The sequence below is a fragment of the Sinocyclocheilus grahami genome, unplaced genomic scaffold, assembly GCF_001515645.1.
Source record: "Sinocyclocheilus grahami isolate Dianchi unplaced genomic scaffold, SAMN03320097.WGS_v1.1 scaffold175.1, whole genome shotgun sequence".
Classification (NCBI taxonomy): Eukaryota; Metazoa; Chordata; class Actinopteri; order Cypriniformes; family Cyprinidae; genus Sinocyclocheilus; species Sinocyclocheilus grahami.
In genome coordinates, this window is record NW_015505354.1 from 1,862,609 (window position 1) to 1,881,592 (window position 18,984).

At 39.0% G+C, this 18,984-nt stretch overlaps 1 protein-coding gene across 1 annotated transcript in view; it reads left to right on the forward strand.

Annotated features, from left to right (window-relative positions):
• Positions 1–393: 393 nt before the first annotated feature.
• The window catches only part of LOC107593721 (integrin alpha-8-like), a gene marked incomplete at its 3' end in the record, with an annotated part of 20,027 nt that continues 1,436 nt past the window's right edge, over positions 394–18,984 (forward strand). Inside the window, exons 1-10 of the mRNA XM_016283574.1 lie at positions 394–766; positions 1,139–1,272; positions 6,978–7,078; positions 7,654–7,777; positions 10,639–10,700; positions 11,104–11,149; positions 14,219–14,344; positions 14,823–14,867; positions 17,170–17,213; positions 18,051–18,107. Of these exons, the coding sequence (XP_016139060.1) occupies positions 591–766; positions 1,139–1,272; positions 6,978–7,078; positions 7,654–7,777; positions 10,639–10,700; positions 11,104–11,149; positions 14,219–14,344; positions 14,823–14,867; positions 17,170–17,213; positions 18,051–18,107 (915 nt within the window). The remainder of the gene's footprint in view (positions 767–1,138; positions 1,273–6,977; positions 7,079–7,653; positions 7,778–10,638; positions 10,701–11,103; positions 11,150–14,218; positions 14,345–14,822; positions 14,868–17,169; positions 17,214–18,050; positions 18,108–18,984) is intronic.

The following is an 18,984-nucleotide window of genomic DNA, read 5'->3' on the forward strand; positions in this document are numbered from 1 at the left end:
CATAGGTATTAGAATCAGAATCAGAATGAGTTTTATTGCCAGGTATGTTTATACATGCGAGGAATTTGTTTATGGAATTACAAGGAGAATTGCAAGGAGAAGGTGACTTTTCAGAACATTACCCCATGTCCCCACTTTTCAAAACGCTTATAAATCACACAGAATGGAGTGTATTGAAAATCTGAAATAGCACAAAGGTTCCTGTGCGGGGTAGGTTTAGGGGTAGGGTTAGTGTAGGGCAATAGAATATACGGTCTGTACAGTAGAAAAACCATTACGCCTATGAGATGTCCCCACTTTTCACAAAAACAAACCTGAGTGCGTGTGTGTGTGTGTGTGTTTCCATAAAAGGAGTTGGCCGGATGCTGTGTGATGTGGTGCCGGAGTCCGGTCTTGTGCGCAACTCATTATAATGTTTAGTACGCAGAGAGCTCGCGCAGAGAAAGGCGCGCAGCTTGCAAAAAGGCAGCAGCAGACGCATGGAGCGCGCACTCAATTTCTGACAGCTGAACGCGGACACACCTTACATTCTGTCTGCACATCTTTAATCAGAACATTTGGATTATATTTGGAGGCACCGGGCTGACGCCATGCACCCTTGTTTTTTCCGCGTGTTTTTTCATGGGGTTTTGCTCATATTTTCAGTTTTATGCGAAGCTGCTGCTTTCAACCTGGATTTGGAAAAGCCAACGGTTTACAATGGACCAGAGGGAAGCTATTTTGGATACTCACTGGACTTTTACCACCCAACACAGGATAGAAACGCGTAAGTGAGATTAAAAAAAAAAACCTTTTGTTGTTTTTATAAAATTGACAAGCTCCGACACACACGCATCTTCCAGTGTATGTCGTAATAACCACTTTCTCAGAAACAAACTTAGTTTGGTTATGCCTACAATAATATTCGAGACTTTTGACGCAGCTTCTTATGCAAAAACCTTTTCAGCACCACCAGTATGGACCAGTGAACTCCGACGCCTGAGGTTAATATTGAAGTACATGTAATTGGAAAGCTGAACTAAAATAGGCTAACTCACATTTGAATTACTTTGTTGGCGTTCATTTTGTCACTTTTAAATATATTCCTTTGATCCAGTGGGATGCTGTTGTGTGTAGATTTATGCATTTCTCTCTCCAGCATGTCGGTGCTGGTTGGGGCTCCTAAAGCGAACACCTCTCAGCCAGGGATTGTGGAGGGAGGAGCGGTGTACTACTGCCCCTGGCCGGCATCAGACCCAGACTCTTGCCGTCAGATCCCCTTTGATAAAGCAAGTAGGTACCCTCATGATTTAGAACTTGTCAGCTAATCCAGAGAGTTCAGAACAGTTTCTATGAAACGATTAGCCCCTTTCAGGTTTAACGATGTCTTCTTAAGTGCCTTTTTATACATTTCCTTAAATTACTGTGTTGAATTTAAACTCTTACATTTAAAATAATGCGCAAATAATTTAGAAACGCATGCTATGTTGTTTCTTTATCTTATTTACTAACACATATCACAAGCAACATATTTAGAGTAGGCTTCATAAATTCCTGTTCCTCCAATAAAAAGATCAAAAACCACATCCAGGAAAGAGTTAATTTCACCGCATATGGTTTGGTTTAAAATTTCAGGAGCGGAGTAATTACCAGGGAAAGCGCGTAACTTTACCTCGGTGCGTAATATGCCGTAATTTAGACGTCCATAACGCGCGTCTATTATTTAGATCAGCAGAACATTTTATCTGAACATTTACATTTCTTTGTTCACCATTTCCCACAATATTTCTGCTGTCTGTGTCGTCTAATTCATTTAACAAGGGAAAAGGTGTAGATGATGTCTGTAGGTATTGTGGAATCAAACTTGATGTGCCAGAAAAAGGAAAGTTTGCTTTTGAGAGTCACGAAACATCACATTTGGATCGATTTTGTCATCTGGAACGGAAATTGCAGGAGTGTTTATGACATTATTGGACTATTTTTAGGAGCCAGAGCTTGCCTGTAAATGCAGTGGTCGGTTTTGGACTCAGAAACGCGGCGTGGACTGGAGACAGACTTGAATGCAGCGGAATTTGAGCGCTGATGTTTCGTCAGTGTCTCGTGCTGTTATTCATAGCATTCTCTAGAGGGAGCTTTCCTGGTTATAAAGTAGGCTCTTATCAGAACAGGCTATTGCATGACCTCTCAAATAGAGAACCGTTCGGCCAGTGCGGTTTGATTCTTGAACGAATGGCTCGTACGAGCCGGTTTTTTAAACGTACAGGGCGAACAATGTAGTCCGATTCTCAAACAAATGACTCAAATGATCCGGTTCTTTTTAGTGAATCAAATACAGTCAAGGCGAACAGTATGATCCGGTTTCCGAATGAATGACAGCTCGAACAGTATAGTCGGAAACACGAACAAATCAATTTTATGAACCGGTTCTTTTTAATGGAATAAAAGATAAAAGCCATATTTCTTCTTCAGCTAAAAGGAATCGGAATGTACTGATTTATTTTAGAATTTTTCATTTAATCAGTCTATGACATTAAAAAAACGTAAATGGATGTAATCATTTGTTTGCATGGCTTTGGAACAACTAATACTGAAATAATTTTTTTTTATTATTATTAGATTATATTAGTATTAATAATAGTCATTGTTTATTATTAATTGTCATTATTATAATATATTTTACAATTATTTCATTATTGTTTTGTCAATAGTTTTTATTTTTATTTTATTTGAGGAAGAAACCATTTTTGCATTATCATATTCAGCCAGTTGTAGGTGAGCCATTGAGAATCACCATTTGTAGATGAAGTACTGAAGTGTGCGTGAGGAATTGACATTGAAGATAATCTTTTGGAGATGAAAGCAGAGGTGCTCTGGTTCAGATGGTTGGTTTTAAAAGGAGCCTGAAGGTGATGAGGTGAGAGAGGCAGAGAGAGATATGTGTGAGAGAGAGAGAGTTAAAAGAGCTGTGAACACAAGGGAAATAAGGAAAGAGACCAAACTCTGACGAGGGAGGACAGAAGCGATGTCTGTTCTTTGTTAGTGTCTGGGAAAACGTGTCATGCTTTTCCAACATCTACACCGAACACACACGTTTCCAGATTCAGTCACATTGTTTTTAACACACTTGACCTTTGATCCCATGCGCTCTTCCCACTGGGGCCCTCAGAGCCCTCCATGGGGGGCATGGCACATGTGTGTGCGACTGACGTTTCTGATGACAGCCTGTTTGTGTGTGACTAATGCAGTCATGACTGAGAAGAGTAAATTCATTAGATACACCAGACAGGATCACATACCAATGGTCCTTGCCTTGCAAGTTTTCTCTCTCTCTCTCTCTCTCTCGCTCTCTCACACACACACACACACACACACACACACACACACACACACACACAGTTTCACTGTTACATGTCCAGGTTTTTTAGACATTCCACAGATTTGAGGTAAATATGTAGTTAGTATTTATATATATATCAGAGAGATTATCAGAGATGAGTGAATGTGTAAGTCCAGACTGTTTAGCAGCACAGGTCACTTTCGTTTACAATGATCACAGTTGTTACTATTATAGGAGCTTTCATTCATAACAGGAGGAATCATTTACAGCACATTTATATCAATGCATTAAATGAAAAGAAAAATGACAAGCATGTGTTTTGAACCCAGAAATGAAACAGATGTTTTAAAGCACCAAATGATGCCCTGCTGTGTTTTTATATTGTGAGTCTGGCCTTGCATTTTGGTGCAGTCTGTGACACCAGAACATGTGTTCATTTAAGAAGGATGTCCTGGATTTTTGGTCTGTTTCATACTTTTCTGTGTTTTAAGTCTCACTATGTTTATAAGTTGTAAATAGTACTGCATGAGTATGTTTTTGTCTGTTTAGTGTAATTTAGTATTCATCCATTCTGCTGATCTCACTCAGCAACAGTAACTTCCTACTATGCAGCATGGTCATATTGTACTTATAGGCTAGCAAAGCATAATATAAACACTCAAATTGTAGCTAAACTTTCATATAATAACAAGAAAAAAATGTTTGGCATGAGGCCCTTTTGGATACACTTTTTTTTTTGTGTGTGTTTTCTGTGCAAAAGTCACCATGTGATGCTAAAGTGTTGATTTGTGGTTGCTAGGGTATTGCTATGCAGTTTCTAGGGTGTTCAAGGAGGTTCCCAGGGTGTGCTTGCTATGTGGTTACTACATCTTGTGGGTGGTTGCTAGGGCATGCTGTGCAACAGATACAGTGTTCTGGATGGTTTTAGGGTGTTGGTAGGGTATTTTGGCTGGTTGCTAAAGTGTTGCCATGCATTTTGGCTGTCCTAAGTAAAAAAAAAAAGTGCACCCAAGTCCCAGGTCTGTCTTCCAAAGCAAATCTACAGAATTTTATTGCCAGGTGAATATCATAAATAAAAATTTTTTTTAGAAAAGGAGTAGCAGACTCTTTTCAACAAGCTGCATAGTTTAAGGTATCATACATATTCATAGCACAAACAGCGAGGGACAGGCTATGTCATTTGTCCCAAAGTTTAATATTTAAAGAGTGGTCACATTAGGCAAAAAAGTCAGTTGTCCATTGTCAATATTGTAGCCAATAGTGTAACCATGCAGCTTTCTGTTGGTCAACCCAGCAAATTTTGTGTGACCAGATTGACAATTGCACAGACTCTTATTGAAATGACTCGATTTCAGCGGAGAAAGGTCACTGAATAACGGTCAGTGTTACCATGCCATTAGAGTTCGAAATCTTTCACTCGTCTTCACAGTATTAATGGTGATGCCTTGGTAAAAGCACCATTAAAGGGATCATGAACTGAGAAATCAAAATTCCCTTGATCTTTTGACATGTAAGAGGTCATTGTACTATAAAAGCATCCTGCAAGTTTCAGAACTCAAACTTTCTCATTAGTCTAAAATCAGCCTATATAGAAGCCAATCTGCCAAAACGACAGGTTGTGAAATGTGCCGCTCTATGACGTAAAAGTGTGGCTAAACACCACCTCCTCTGAAGAAGATCAACATCTGCTTCGACAGTACAACACTGCCTGTTTAGCTCCACCCACCGATTCGTGCATGTAGTGTAAATAGCGAGAGAGGTAAACGCAGGTCTACACAGAAACCAAACGATAAAGATGGCTCCGAAGACAAGACGCTGTGCAGTGCCACACTCTTTGCATTGCCTTCCTTCTGATCCCAACATTAGGAAAGAGCGGATTAACTTTATTTTTAATGAAGTTCCAAACCGAGTCAGTAAGAACTTGGTCCTTTGTTCATTTCATTTCACCGTGGATTCATTTACAAACAAGGCACAATTCGACACAGGATTTTCAGAACATTGAAACTAAAAAACGATGCTGTGCCGACTATATTGGATTTCGATTTCACTATTGCTTTATTACAGATCGTTTGATATGTACTGAGTATTTATGCATTTTAAGCTGAATCACGGCAGCGTTCATCTGTGAAGGATGTAGGCTGTCAAACATACATAACTGTTAACCAATCATAGCAGTGGGCGTTTACTTCCGAGTCTACAATCCGCCACACCTATTCAAACAGAGCGTTCCGATGAGGGGGGTCAAAACAGGACAGAAAAGTAACATATTGCTTATAAATTCTGATGTTTTTTGGTGTAAAACTTGTGATACCATTATAAGTGGACCTCAGAGAACAGTAAACCCTTTAATGATTCTTTAAAGGGGTCCTATTATGCTCTTTTACAAAGTCTTGATTTTGTTTTGGGGGTGTACTAGAACAGGCTCTCATACTAGGTTGTTCGAAAAACATAGTTTTTTTTCACATATTTTACATTATTACAACACCTCTCTCCTCAGTCTGGCATGAACGGCTCGAATAGTTCCTGAATCAAATGAAGGCCCGTCTTCTGAAATACGAAATGTGCTGTGATTGGTTAGCTGGGCCAGTGTGTGCTGTGATTGGCAGCACCTGGTCGGGAAATATCATGCTCCTTATCATAGCCGCCTGCGAGCGTCAGTGTAAATATTGCGCCAAAATCAAATCAATTTGAGCGCGATTTAAACCCGGATGATTGTAACCACTCTAAGTTCGTCTGCCTTGGGAAGGCTAGCGTGTCTCCGACATAGTGATACAACTCATTGCCTTCTCTAGTACAGCTCAACCAGGTCTCGTCCCATTCGTCGATATTTGTGATATCACAAATCCCGGAAAATATGCGTTGTAGTCCAAACGAGTCGTTCGTTGTAGTTTTTGAAAAGTGATTTCTGTTAAATAAAATATCTCCTTTTGAAGTGGACTTTGAACTTTGTAACTTTGCGGATCTTTTTATGCTCAAACAGCAACATTACAGACTAACTAAAGTTGAAAAAGTGAAAAAGCATAATAGCACCCCTTTAAGAAAGTTGTATGGAGAGAGAGAACATGACTTCAAAATACTGAAAAATCTTAGAAGACTTACATATAGCATGAAGAAAAAGGCCCATAGTAAAGGCCTGAGAGATGAAGAGAAGAAAGCAGAGAAGGATTAGAGTTGATGTGTTTTTATGAGGTGTAGTCTGTACCTTATGGAGCTCTAAACAGGCCCAGCTGTAGCGAGATCTTTTCTGGATCACACAGAACCCCATAGACACAGATCCACAGAATCATGTAGCTGTGTGTACACACACTGAGTAGAACGACCCCCTGTAGATGTGCCTTCACATAAACAAACACTCTCAGACTCATTTGAAACCTAATTTGCTGTTTCATGGTTCATGTTGCTTCAAAATGAGTTTGGCACAAGTGTTCGCAAAGTGTTATGTTTATTATATAATGAAGTCCTATTCTGTTTTTCTGTAACTTTCATTATAAGTTTATTATATAATGAAGTCCTATTCTGTTTTTCTGTAACTTTCATTATAAGTTTATTATATAATGAAGTCCTATTCTGTTTTTCTGTAACTTTCATTATAAGTTTATTATATAATGAAGTCCTATTCTGTTTTTCTGTAACTTTCATTCTTCCTCTCTCTCTTGTCCAGATAACCGGATGATTAAAGTGAACGGAACACGGGAGCCTCTAGAATTTAAATCCCATCAGTGGTTTGGAGCCACAGTCAGGACCCACAAAGGCAAAGTGGTGGTAAGTGATGCTCAGAATCATAATCCAGTTAAAGACCCTTTACAGTCATCCTCATGCTGGATGCATGCTTCTGTGCGTTCGTGGATGCGGTTGGAAACTCTACTCTTTATCAGTAAGTCAAGTCAAGTCACCTTTAATGGGTTTAATGCTGTTTAATAGCATTAGTCTTTCATCCATGAATACATGGGAGCCAGAATCAGAGTTTCATTCATGAATGCATGGGAGTGTTTTGGAGAAATGTTTTGATAGGAAATGTGGCTCTGTCCTGTTACTGAAGGGGTTTTGGAAAATGTTGATTTGAGGTTGACCATGCGAGGTGGAGAACTGCTGATGTTTGAAAGAATAAGCCCAGAGTTATTACATGAGGGAAGGCACGGTTCCCAAATGTGACTGTTGTTCTCCAAACAATCAAATACGGAAACATTTTGCTCTTTCAAATGCTTTTATTCAGAAAATTACGGAAGATGGGATTTTTTTTTTCATCTCCAGCTCAGTCCTAAAGAGTGTCTTTTTGTTCGATCTACACCTATCAGTGCTGTTATTTACAGTAACATGGTGATTGTGTGGTTCTGTAGGCTTGTGCGCCCCTCTATCACTGGAGGACAGTGAAGGTCAGCAGTGAGATGGATCCAGTGGGAACTTGTTATGTGGCTGTGCAGAACTTTAGTGCCTATGCTGAGTATTCACCGTGTCGAACCAGTGAGTATATCACACACACACACACAGGTATTCCTATCATTATGGGGACATTCCAAAGGCGTAATGTTTTACTGTACAAACTGTATTTTCTATCCCCTTACACTACTTTACAAAACTTTCTGCATTTTTAGATTTTCAAAACATTTCATTTTGTATGATTTAATAGCTTGTTTCCTCATGGGGACCTAAAAAATGTCCCAACAAGGTCAAAATTTACTGGTATTACTATACTTGTACTATACTACTATACATTTGGTCCCCACAAGTGTAGTCTGGATGAATACTACACACACACACACACACACACACAAACAGTGACAATTAGTTAACTTAAACTACTTGCAAATTTAAGTTTAAGCTTTATTAAAGTTCATACGGTTACATATAACTAGTTGACTTTTTTTCCGATGACTAGCCGACGAGCAAAAATGAGTAGTGAAGTGACATGTGGCCAAGTATGGTGACCCATACTCGGAATTAGTGCTCTGCATTTACCCATCCAAAGTGCATACACACAGCAGTGAACACACACACACACACCGTGAACACACACCCAGAGCAGTGGGCAGCCATTTATGCCGCGGCGCCCGGGGAGCAGTTGGGGGTTCGGTGCCTTGCTCAAGGGCACCTCAGTCATGGTATTGAAGGTGGAAGAGAGCGCTGTACATTCACTCCCCCCACCTCCAATTCCTGCTGGTACAAGACTCGAACCCACAACCTTTGGGTTATGAGTCCTACTCTCTAACCATTAGGCCACGACTTCCCCACGACTCTCCTTGTCGTGCCAGCTCTCCTTTACACACAGAATCACAGATTTGTCTGCTGCTTCTAGGGCTGCCCAGTTGTGCCAGTTGCCATGGCAATTATATGCCCTGCTGTAAACAAAGATCAAAGGAGAAACTTGCATGTTTATTTTAATGTAATTTCCTGTACTTTAAAGTCTCATTCACAGTTATGGTGGTTGATAAATTTACTCTAATTTCTTGCCGTCATATCAGATACACACATTCTCTTAGATTTACATAGCACGCACATACACGTACTGAGACAGTGTGTATTAACAGTTAGTGTAGAGTGAAGTGGTATATTAATAATGATAATTGTGCCTATTATGTTCCGAGGGGAAATTATTATATGATACATGAAGCCATAATGACTGTGAATTACTTTCCTCATTCTTTGTCAAACAATTTCAAATGCCAGCCGTCTCCCTGGCAGGTCAGCTAGGAGTCCCTGCCAAGACTCGGGGCAGAGATGTCCAGTGTTGATATAATCCAGCTTGTGTTCACTCAGCAGTGGACACACTCATGTATGCATGAGTGCACACATTTGCAAAGACAGTAGTATTGAGAAAATGTGAGAAATGAAATACTAAGTGAAGTCTGGCAGAGGAGTGAAAGAAGAGAAACAGGGATGGAATGAGAGAGAGTGTTTATTGTATTTTTAGAGAACATGACAAGAACAGGGGTTGGGATTTGGAAGTGATGTTCCGCCTCTGTTACGGGGCTGACGAGACGTGAGACTTGCGGATCCATTCGCAGAGCTTTTTTATTGTAGAAGACAGAGACGTGGTCATACAGCAGGCATGGGTCAGATAATGGCAGACAGGTATATGGTGGGCAAAACACAAGAATAGTCCTAGGGCTAGCGCAGGTCGACGATCGGCAGACAGAATCAAAAGGGGCAAGACAAAAGGGGTGAATCCAGGGAACCAGGCGAAGATCAGAAACCGAGAAGACTGAGGCTAAGGCTAAGGCTAAGGCAAATGACTAGGGCTAAGGCTAATGACTAATGACTAGGGCTAAGGCTAAGGCTAATGACTAGGGCTAAGGCTAAGGCAATGACAAGGGCTCCGTAAGGTAGCTATCTCTAGGGGAGTGATAAATGCTGAAACAATACTCGGCAGAGGGAAGGGATCAGAGTGAGTGTTAAATAGTGAGGGAGTGATATGAAACAGCTGGATGCAATCAGTGTAAACAGGTGTGTGCAATTCGTGCTGAGTGCAATCAGTAATGCATGATGGGAAATGTAGTCCGGGGTGATGTGCAACAGTGTGTAGTGCGAGAGTCAATGAATAGGAAAGTTCGTGGACCGGATTCGTGACACTAGGGCTAGCGCAGGTCGACGATCGGCAGACAGAATCAAAAGGGGCAAGACAAAAGGGGGGAATCCAGGGAATCAGGCGAAGATCAGAAACCGAGAAGACTGAGGCTAAGGCTAAGGCTAATGGCTAAGGCTAAGGCTAAGGCTAAGGCTAAGGCTAAGGCTAAGGCTAATGGCTAATGGCTAATGGCTAATGGCTAAGGCAATGACAAGGACTCCGTAAGGTAGCTATCTCTAGGGGAGTGATAAATGCTGAAACAATACTCGGCAGAGGGAAGGGATCAGAGTGAGTGTTAAATAGTGAGGGAGTGATATGAAACAGCTGGGTGCAATCAGTGTAAACAGGTGTGTGCAATTCGTGCTGAGTGCAATCAGTGCAATGCATGATGGGAAATGTAGTCCGGGGTGCTATGCAACAGTTTGTGTAGTGCGAGAGTCAATGAAATGGAAAGTTCATGGACCGGATTCGTGACAGCCTCATTAACCCTCCCCACCGACTGTACGACACATTATAGCAATTACACACAGGACATTGGTCCTGGAACTACATTCCTGTCCCATTCCTGGTTTGAGCATGGTTGTGTTTGGAATTAAATACAGGGATAGGACCATAGGTGCCACTAATCTTATTCGGGAATAATATGAAGTGTGAACTTGTGAAGTCTACATTTCATTGCATCACATCATCCATTTACATAAATATTTTACAAATTTGTCTTTAGTGGCTTGCAATACTGAAGTTGCTCTGATATTTGTAGATAACCCGGACCCCGAGGGCCAGGGCTTCTGCCAGGCGGGCTTCAGCGTTGATTTCACTAAGGTAACAAATCTCCCTCCTAAACCCTGTCTGTGTGTTTCATCTTTATGATTACACACTCCTGTGTTATGTGTTGTCCTGCTTTTTGTTCAAAATCTCAAAACATTCAATTCCAGATTTAAATTTAAGAATGACTTTTAGACCCTGCTTTATGTATCACTTTGACCCTTCATTTAGTCAGGAAGAGGGCTGATTCCTTTATGTTCATGCCTTATTTCTTTTATCTCTACTTATACTCACTCTTGTGTGTAAATTAATCAGTACTCTTGTCAGTTGCTTGCTCCATAATCCTGTTCAAAATGTACAAGCAAACCCACAGAAATAAACACAAACACATTTTTGAGGCCTGTGTCCTCATTTCTACCTTCTCTCCCATTTCCTCACTTGTTGTTTCTCCATCTCTCAGGAAGGGACTCTGGTTGTGGGAGGGCCAGGGAGTTTCTACTGGCAAGGTAACACACTTATCCTCGTTATTTAGTCTTTTCCATCATTCCATCCTTTTACAAATTCTCTCTGAGTGAGATTGGCAGACTCACAGTCTCACAGGACCCCAAGAATCTCAGTTCCATCCAACAAACTGACCAGGCTGACCCTTCCTCCACCTTCAGAGCAGAAAAACATACACTCAGAATGATGACACATCACCTCCTAATGAGTCCCGTTACCAAAATAATCAGGGATTATCTCAGTGTGTTAGTGCTACCATTGCTGAGTCAGTTCAGCCAATCAGAGCTCGCCATTCACTCCTCAGTGAAGTGTTCTGCCACAGTTCACTCATCACAGATGGGTCAGTGATAGCGGTAATATAGCGGTCGTGATAATAGAAGACAGAGAGAGGTCAATGAGTTGCACTTTCTGGTCAGTGGCTTTAACGTTGGCTCACCGTTAGAGCTGTAATCATCGCTTTTAAACTCCAGTGAAAGCAGGTTAACCAACGCCTGCACTTCCTCACTTTTAGCCTGAATTATACGTTCTGCACAATTGGCAATGAAATATATCTAAAGAGAATGCAGAAATCTGTACACATGCGTATGTTTAGCGGTGTTTATGTTGGGGATAAATAAATCAGCAAGTGTTTGGCCATTTTGAGACTGTCTGTATCGACTCATCTGGCTGATTAACAAAACTGGCAGATCTCTTTGAGTTTAGTTGAAAATCTACTTTGCTTTATCAGTGCCTTTTTACAAATTTAAATTGATTGAATTTTGCATAAAATGCTTATTTAATTTGCCTGAAATGTTTAATTTCTGTATTGTTAAATAATATAATTTAGTTATAATTACTGCAATTATAATATTTCTAAATTCTAATTTTTGTATTATATTACTCGTTATAGCGACTCATGCTAGCTCGATATTGGTATCAAAATCAATCATTGAAAAACACATTTCGATCAGCTAGTTATTATGAGTGTGAGATTGTATGTGGTGTATTGAGATTCACATGGTCATGGTAACCAGGAAACATAAGGGAATAATAAAAAAAAAAAAGTTATGGAAATAAAAAAAAATCCAACAGTTCTGAAGACCTAAAATGTTACAAATTTCTATAGTTGATTATTTTTTGTATGTTTATGTTCTGCTCTAATATACTTAATTAGCCATAAACTGTCTTTTGGAAGTGCAGCATCTTTAAAAATTGTATAAATAATTTTTATAATTAGTGTTTATTCCACCATCTTGAATGACTGAAGAAGCAACAGAAATGCATGTGTCAAATCCAAAAGGCATGAGAAATCTTTATGAATACATCTAACTGTATTGCTTGAAGTGAAAGAGGACATTGCTCCTCCTAAAAATCTAAAAAATGACCAAATGAGCCACAGCTAAATATTTTGTGGCTGGATGTATATGTGATTTTTTATGTGCATGGATTTGGATCATAATGCTAGATGTTGATTGTTGTGTAATTGCAGTCGTATGTTAAGAGATGAAAACAGATTTGTTCAATCTACAGACCCCACACAGCCTGAACTCCGAGTCACAGCCCTTAATAAATACTGATAATATTGGGTTCCACGTCACGTCTCACATGTGTTCTTGGTTTTTGCTTGTAATGGAGAGACAGATGACTTGAGAAGACACAGAAATCTAATGTCCGAAACAGGGTCTCACTCTCTCTGTCATATACTTCATGCAGTGGACAAATACAGATGCATTAGAAGTAATGACCTACCTCTCGTTTTCTCTCCTCTCCTCTTTTCCCACACTCAGTCCAACTTAACCTTTGCCTTTCATCATTTTTTGGAGGAAAAGACAACAGATTTCTGTGAGGGGAAAAAGTACCACATGTTGTGTCATGTGTGTCCACAAAACAAATGCAAATGAATAGACAGACACACAGCTAAACACACACATTAAGAGAGATTAATGGTTGGGGTTCAGGTCAGGCTGTAGCCTGGTAGTAAAAGAGAGTAATGTTTTTATTGAACTTGAACAACAAAAATGGAGGACATTCCTCCCACTCTCTTTCACATTCTTTCCTTCATCATTTCAGATCTTAATATGAAAACTTGCATCTGTGTTATTTTCCTCAGTGCTTGTGTAATGTAGAATGACAAATCTGAATATGGGCAGTTTTTGACCGTTTTGGAAAGAAGTTGTTAATGTTTTCATTTTGGTGTCTTTCTGCCTGTTCAGAATTAAGCTTCCATCCTTTGTTCAAATCATCAATTAATGGGTCATTCTACAATAGCAGTGATTATGTAGATATTATATATTAATTTTTTCTTAAATTATTTCAGAGTCACAATAATTAATCTTAGAGAGATATAAGAAATTAGAACGATATTACAAAAAAGATATAATTGATCTTAATATAATTTTATGACTATTGTAACGAATCAGCTCATGGGAAATATGAATAATTAATCATAACTAGTTATAATTAATTATGAATATTTTAGATCCGCTGTAGATATTTAGCTGACCTCTCAGGGTCAACTGTCTTGTCAATTCTAAGAACGTTAATTTCCTGGTTAAAGGAAATAACTTTCTTACTGTACAATTCTACAAAAGCTTGTAGCATAAATCTGCATGATTAAGTGACTCCAGTTATACAAGGGGCCTGTTCGGCTTCCTGGGGTGTTACAGAGTATTTGTTAAATCTAGCTAACAAAATATATATTGTGTGTTTGAGTGGTCCAGACGCTACACTATTGTAACTGAATATAATTATTTAACTAATCATTTTTAAATGTTAAAAACATACAAAGAAAATGGCACAAAAGATTCTAAGAGGAAAACAATATTTTTCTTTTAGAATATATATATATATATATATATATGCATCCTGTATATATATATATGTGGAAAAACAACTTTATTGCTGTTTTTATTCCTGATATTTTATTGCATATGATTTCTGTAGGAATTTTGTACTTTACAGTTTGTTTTGCCGTCTGAAAATATGTAACAACATCTGCCACCACAATTGTACAATGTCTGTGATGCACATCAACACACACTGATACAAAATCAGTAGGCCTATGTGGAAACTAATGTGTATTTGTGTGTGTTTAGGTCAAGTGATCACTGCAGGAGTTGCAGAAATATTGAACGGCTATTCTCTGAAAACTATTCTGCGTAAAGTTCAGGGAGAGAAGCAGACTGTGGCTGCATCAGACGCATATGATGACAGTTACCTAGGTAAGAGACGTGTGTGTGTTTGCCTTTGAAAGGTAAAGATGCTTTATGGGACACCAGCGATTTTCTTTGGGGCCCTGTTTATGGGTCAGAGGACCAGCCCTCAGTCAATTTAATAAACACACACACAAGCTTCTTTTGGTGGATGTTGAGGTAACTTAAAAACTATGCTCAGTTTGGTGCAGAGTTTGTGCCTACTGAAAACATTTCCATCTGGAACTGCAGACCTCAAAACACACATACACACAAATATTCCATAAATACACATTTGTATAGCCTATGAGCATTTTCCCTTGTATGCTGTAATAATCATCACAGCTGGTCTGTCATTATAATAATGCAATCGATCATAAAATGACGAGATAAAACCAACATGAGTAAACATCATTTTTTAAACTGACCCACTTTGGCTAGCTGCATCAACTATTCCAATAACTGTATTCGCAGTTATTTTCTAATGTTCTCTTTCTGTGTCTGGTAGGTTACTCTGTAGCGGTCGGAGAGTTCACAGGTGATTCAGAACAAGGTAAGAACGTTTAAACCTTTTATATATGTGAACGATACACCCCAAAAAAGATCAGTCTATAATCATTTACTCACCCTCATGTCATTCCAAACCTGCATGACACAGAAGATATTTTGAAAAATGTCTAAATGGGCTCCAGTGTTGTTTAGAAATGTATGTGTGAACAAATTCATCCAAATATCTTCTTTTCCAGTTTGTCACATGTTGTAATGTAGCAGACCTCTATCTCAGACACACAAACAAAGCTTTGCATCTTTTGTAGAGTTTTGTGTATGAATGTGAGTGCATGAGAGAGAGAGAGCTCTGTCTCTGTGTGTGGATTTGTTACTTACTGAGCTTTGATCGGACCCTTCAGCCTCATACCATAATTACAGAGTACTCACAGAATTCTGTCCCTGACATGCCACCCAGTGACTAACAGCCCATCTGCAGTCTGTCATACCTCTTTAACACACGTGTGCGCCCACATCGACTCATAAGCAATCATTAGCATACCTATCCATCAGACTGTACCGTTCACACAACCTTGCATCTTATTTACCAACTGCCTACAATTCAGCTTTAACAGACTAAAATACATCTTGTGTGAATAATTATGCCATATAATAGAGTGCACCTAATGGAAAAGTACACATTTTAATTTTAAAAATATGTTTGTTTACAATTTCTACATTGTAAAAAGGCCAGTTAATGTTAAGGTGGAAATTCACTGTAAAATACTGTGACAGTGTTTCCAATATTGCGGGATGGTATATTGGTGACTGTATATTTCATTAAGTGATATAACGTTATATGTTACTGATACAGGTGCCACAATAGAAAACCACATAATGAGTCAGAGTTCATTGCAAGTGGCCTGTCCATAAAACATGCCCATACTTGCTTTTAAATGATACTTTCATATTTGCACAGGGTGATAAAACACCATCATGGTAACACATATGACACTAAAATAATGCAATAAACATTAACTAAATAATGCAATAATTATCAGCTACATATCATATTATCACCCAGCTCTAATCTGCTAAATGTGACTATAAGGCATTGCAATATTAAGATATTATAAACATTAACATCATGATTTTATGCAAAGCTGCTTATGTACAATGTACAAATAAGAAGAAACAAAACTATTTAAATAAAATATAATCATGTGATTTGTCTGACAGGGACTGTCCTTCTACTGTTTTTCACCGTAAATTGTATGGTACTGTAATTTAAAGATTTTACTTCCAAATTTTACTTCCAAACAGCATTTTATTGTAAAATTACATATAATGCCATGTTAATAGGAAACAATTTTTCCCTGTATTTGGTAATGTATTAACAGGTTTTGCAGAATTTTTTGTCTTTTTCTGTAAAAATGACGAGTAATTTATCATATGGTGATCATGAATATGGCAGATTGCAGTAGTCTGCAGTGTCATCCACAAAACTGACCTGCAAAATGGGGAATGGCGACAAAATTGTGTTCAACACCATTTCGAGGGGTATATGTGCTCTGTTACTTGATTTGCACAATTCCTTTAGCGAATCAGACTTTGAAACAATGCATACAGCATGCACAAATAATCAACGTTATCGGCAGTTTCAGTTCATTCTTCCCAGAATTTTCTCTCTGTCTTTCTCAGACATATGTTCTATCTGGTCTGGATTAGTGGTGAATCCAGAGAGGAGAGACATGCTGATCTCTTTTTGTCAGAATTTCATAAATGGGCTTTTGCTGTGGCGCACTTTGCGGTCAAGGAAGGCGGGAAATTTGAGGTGGTGTGGGGAAGGGTCGAGGATGAACCGGCTGTGATGGGTCCCTGAGAGTCTGGGAGATTTCGAGTTGGAAACGAGACAGACTTTTGAACGGTCCCTCTCCGATCTCAGTGGGTGGGACAGATCTGACAGACAGCCACAAACTCTCCCACCACATGACTATCTCCAAGATCATCCATCAGACCTCAGACAGCCTCTGTCTCCTCCACTATGTGTCTTTCTCCTCTCTGTCTCTCTCTTCTAAATATTTATAATAAATGAGTGACTGGCATGGTGTTGACAGAAAAGAGATTAACAACACTCACACGTCTCACCTCACTGTTTTGCCTGGGATGCACTAGATAAGTGGTTGTCAGTGTGGAAATGTTCACTCATACATACTCTTCTCAAAACAAGAAAAGTGTATGTTTTATTATTGTTGAGTACTGAAGCACATAATTTGTTTCTTCGAACTCTGCAAGTCTAAAACCAGCTGGCACATATATAAATATCTCAGGTATGTTTACTGTATGCCTTTCTTATGTCCTCTATGCAGAACTGGTAGCAGGGGTACCTCGAGGGGCACACAACTTTGGTTATGTAAGTATACAGTCCTAAACAGAATTTGTTTCCTGTGTTTCTGTCATGGTAAGATATGGAATCAAAGGTCAGTAGTAAAGGTCAAGGGGGAAGGAAGAATGTGAGAAACGTTTGAGAGGTTAGCCCACTTTTGTACTAAAACTGAAACATTAGTTTTTTCAAATAAACAAAGAAAGGCTGTATGTTTTGCAAAGACTGTTATTCTGGTTAAAGTAAAACCTCTAAGTCACTTGTGTAAGTGGATGCGAGTTTCTCATCTGGATGTGATTTGCAGTCTTAAGAAGGAATTCCCAATTAGGGCTGTAGCATCTAGGATGCAGGGGTGTCCCCTTTGGCCCTCAATTAAACAGAATCATATTCAGCTGGATGGGTGGTTTGTGAAGCAGACAGTGAATTTGGGTCTTTTATCTGGATGTGATTTGCAGTCTTAAGAAGGAATTCCCAATTAGGGCTGTAGCATCTAGGATGCAGGGGTGTCCCCTTTGGCCCTCAATTAAACAGAATCATATTCAGCTGGATGGGTGGTTTGTGAAGCAGACAGTGAATTTGGGTCTTTTCTTTACTGCATGTTATATTCTTGGGTATTAGCCATATGTGGCTGTTTGATTTAGGATCTCAGTCATACGTGTCCCATAAAACATCCACTAAGATTATTCTGGATGTAATTATTAGAGTGCTAAATACCTAACATGAGAAAAATCACTCTGGTTTGGAGTAGAGGACATGCATGTGGTCAAATACACAAGTCCTGCAGTACATCAGAATCATGACAGTCTGTCATGAATGGAAACAGTGTTTCATGAGCACTAATATAATCAGACTTTTCTCTTTTTGTAGGTGGCTGTGATCAACGCAACAAACCTGACATTTATTCAGAATTTTACTGGGGAGCAGGTGAGTGACTGGCCAACCTTTGGAGTGTCTGGTTTTTGTTTTGTTTTTACATTTTTTAAAAACATGTTATTTGTTCACTATGAATTAATTGCGGGAGTTGTGGGTCAGTTCTGAGTTCTAAGTTGTGGAGAATGCAGCAGACAGCCACATTCTGATTGATTGCTCCTCCATTGCAAGCCAGAAAGCTAAAATTAGGGTGTGAAAGTGTGTAGTGTGACTGCACTGCACATCTGGGTACATGTGAACATTTGATGAATTAAATGCTGCCATAATCAATAGAAATTGTACACAAACATCTTTTAAATGATTATAGTTGCTACTTGTCTTTTTTGTGTAGGATATCCCGTCTCTCTATCACACACTTAAAATGTACAGTTCTAGCCAGCCGGGAAGGGTAAAATTAGTGATTTGTTGCCCTTGTCTTCATTTTCCTGTGAAGAGTTGGGTGTGAACCACTCTGTTCTGTGTGTGTGTGTTTTGTTGAGTCTGTGGATGGAGGTCACGTGGTTTATATTCCTGTTGCTATTCAGCCACTAGTATTGCAAAATAAAAAAAATAATGTTAAACAAAAAACTTATATGATTGAAAACTCTGCAGTAAATCATATTTAAATAAATTAATAGTTTAGAAATTAATATTAAATACTGTAATAAATGTAAAATAAATAGATTTTATAAATTGAAAATTATAAATGTAAATTCACCCCCCATAAAAGTTATGATTTAAAATAGGCTTGCTGCGATAGACTGTGTTTTCGGTTGAGTGTTAAGCCGCAACAACGGTTACGTCATTTGCCTACCGCAGCACCGGCCCCCACCATCGTTTTGCTTTTTTTTATAGTAACAAAAATATTTAGCCTTTAGCCTAGTTCAGTTAG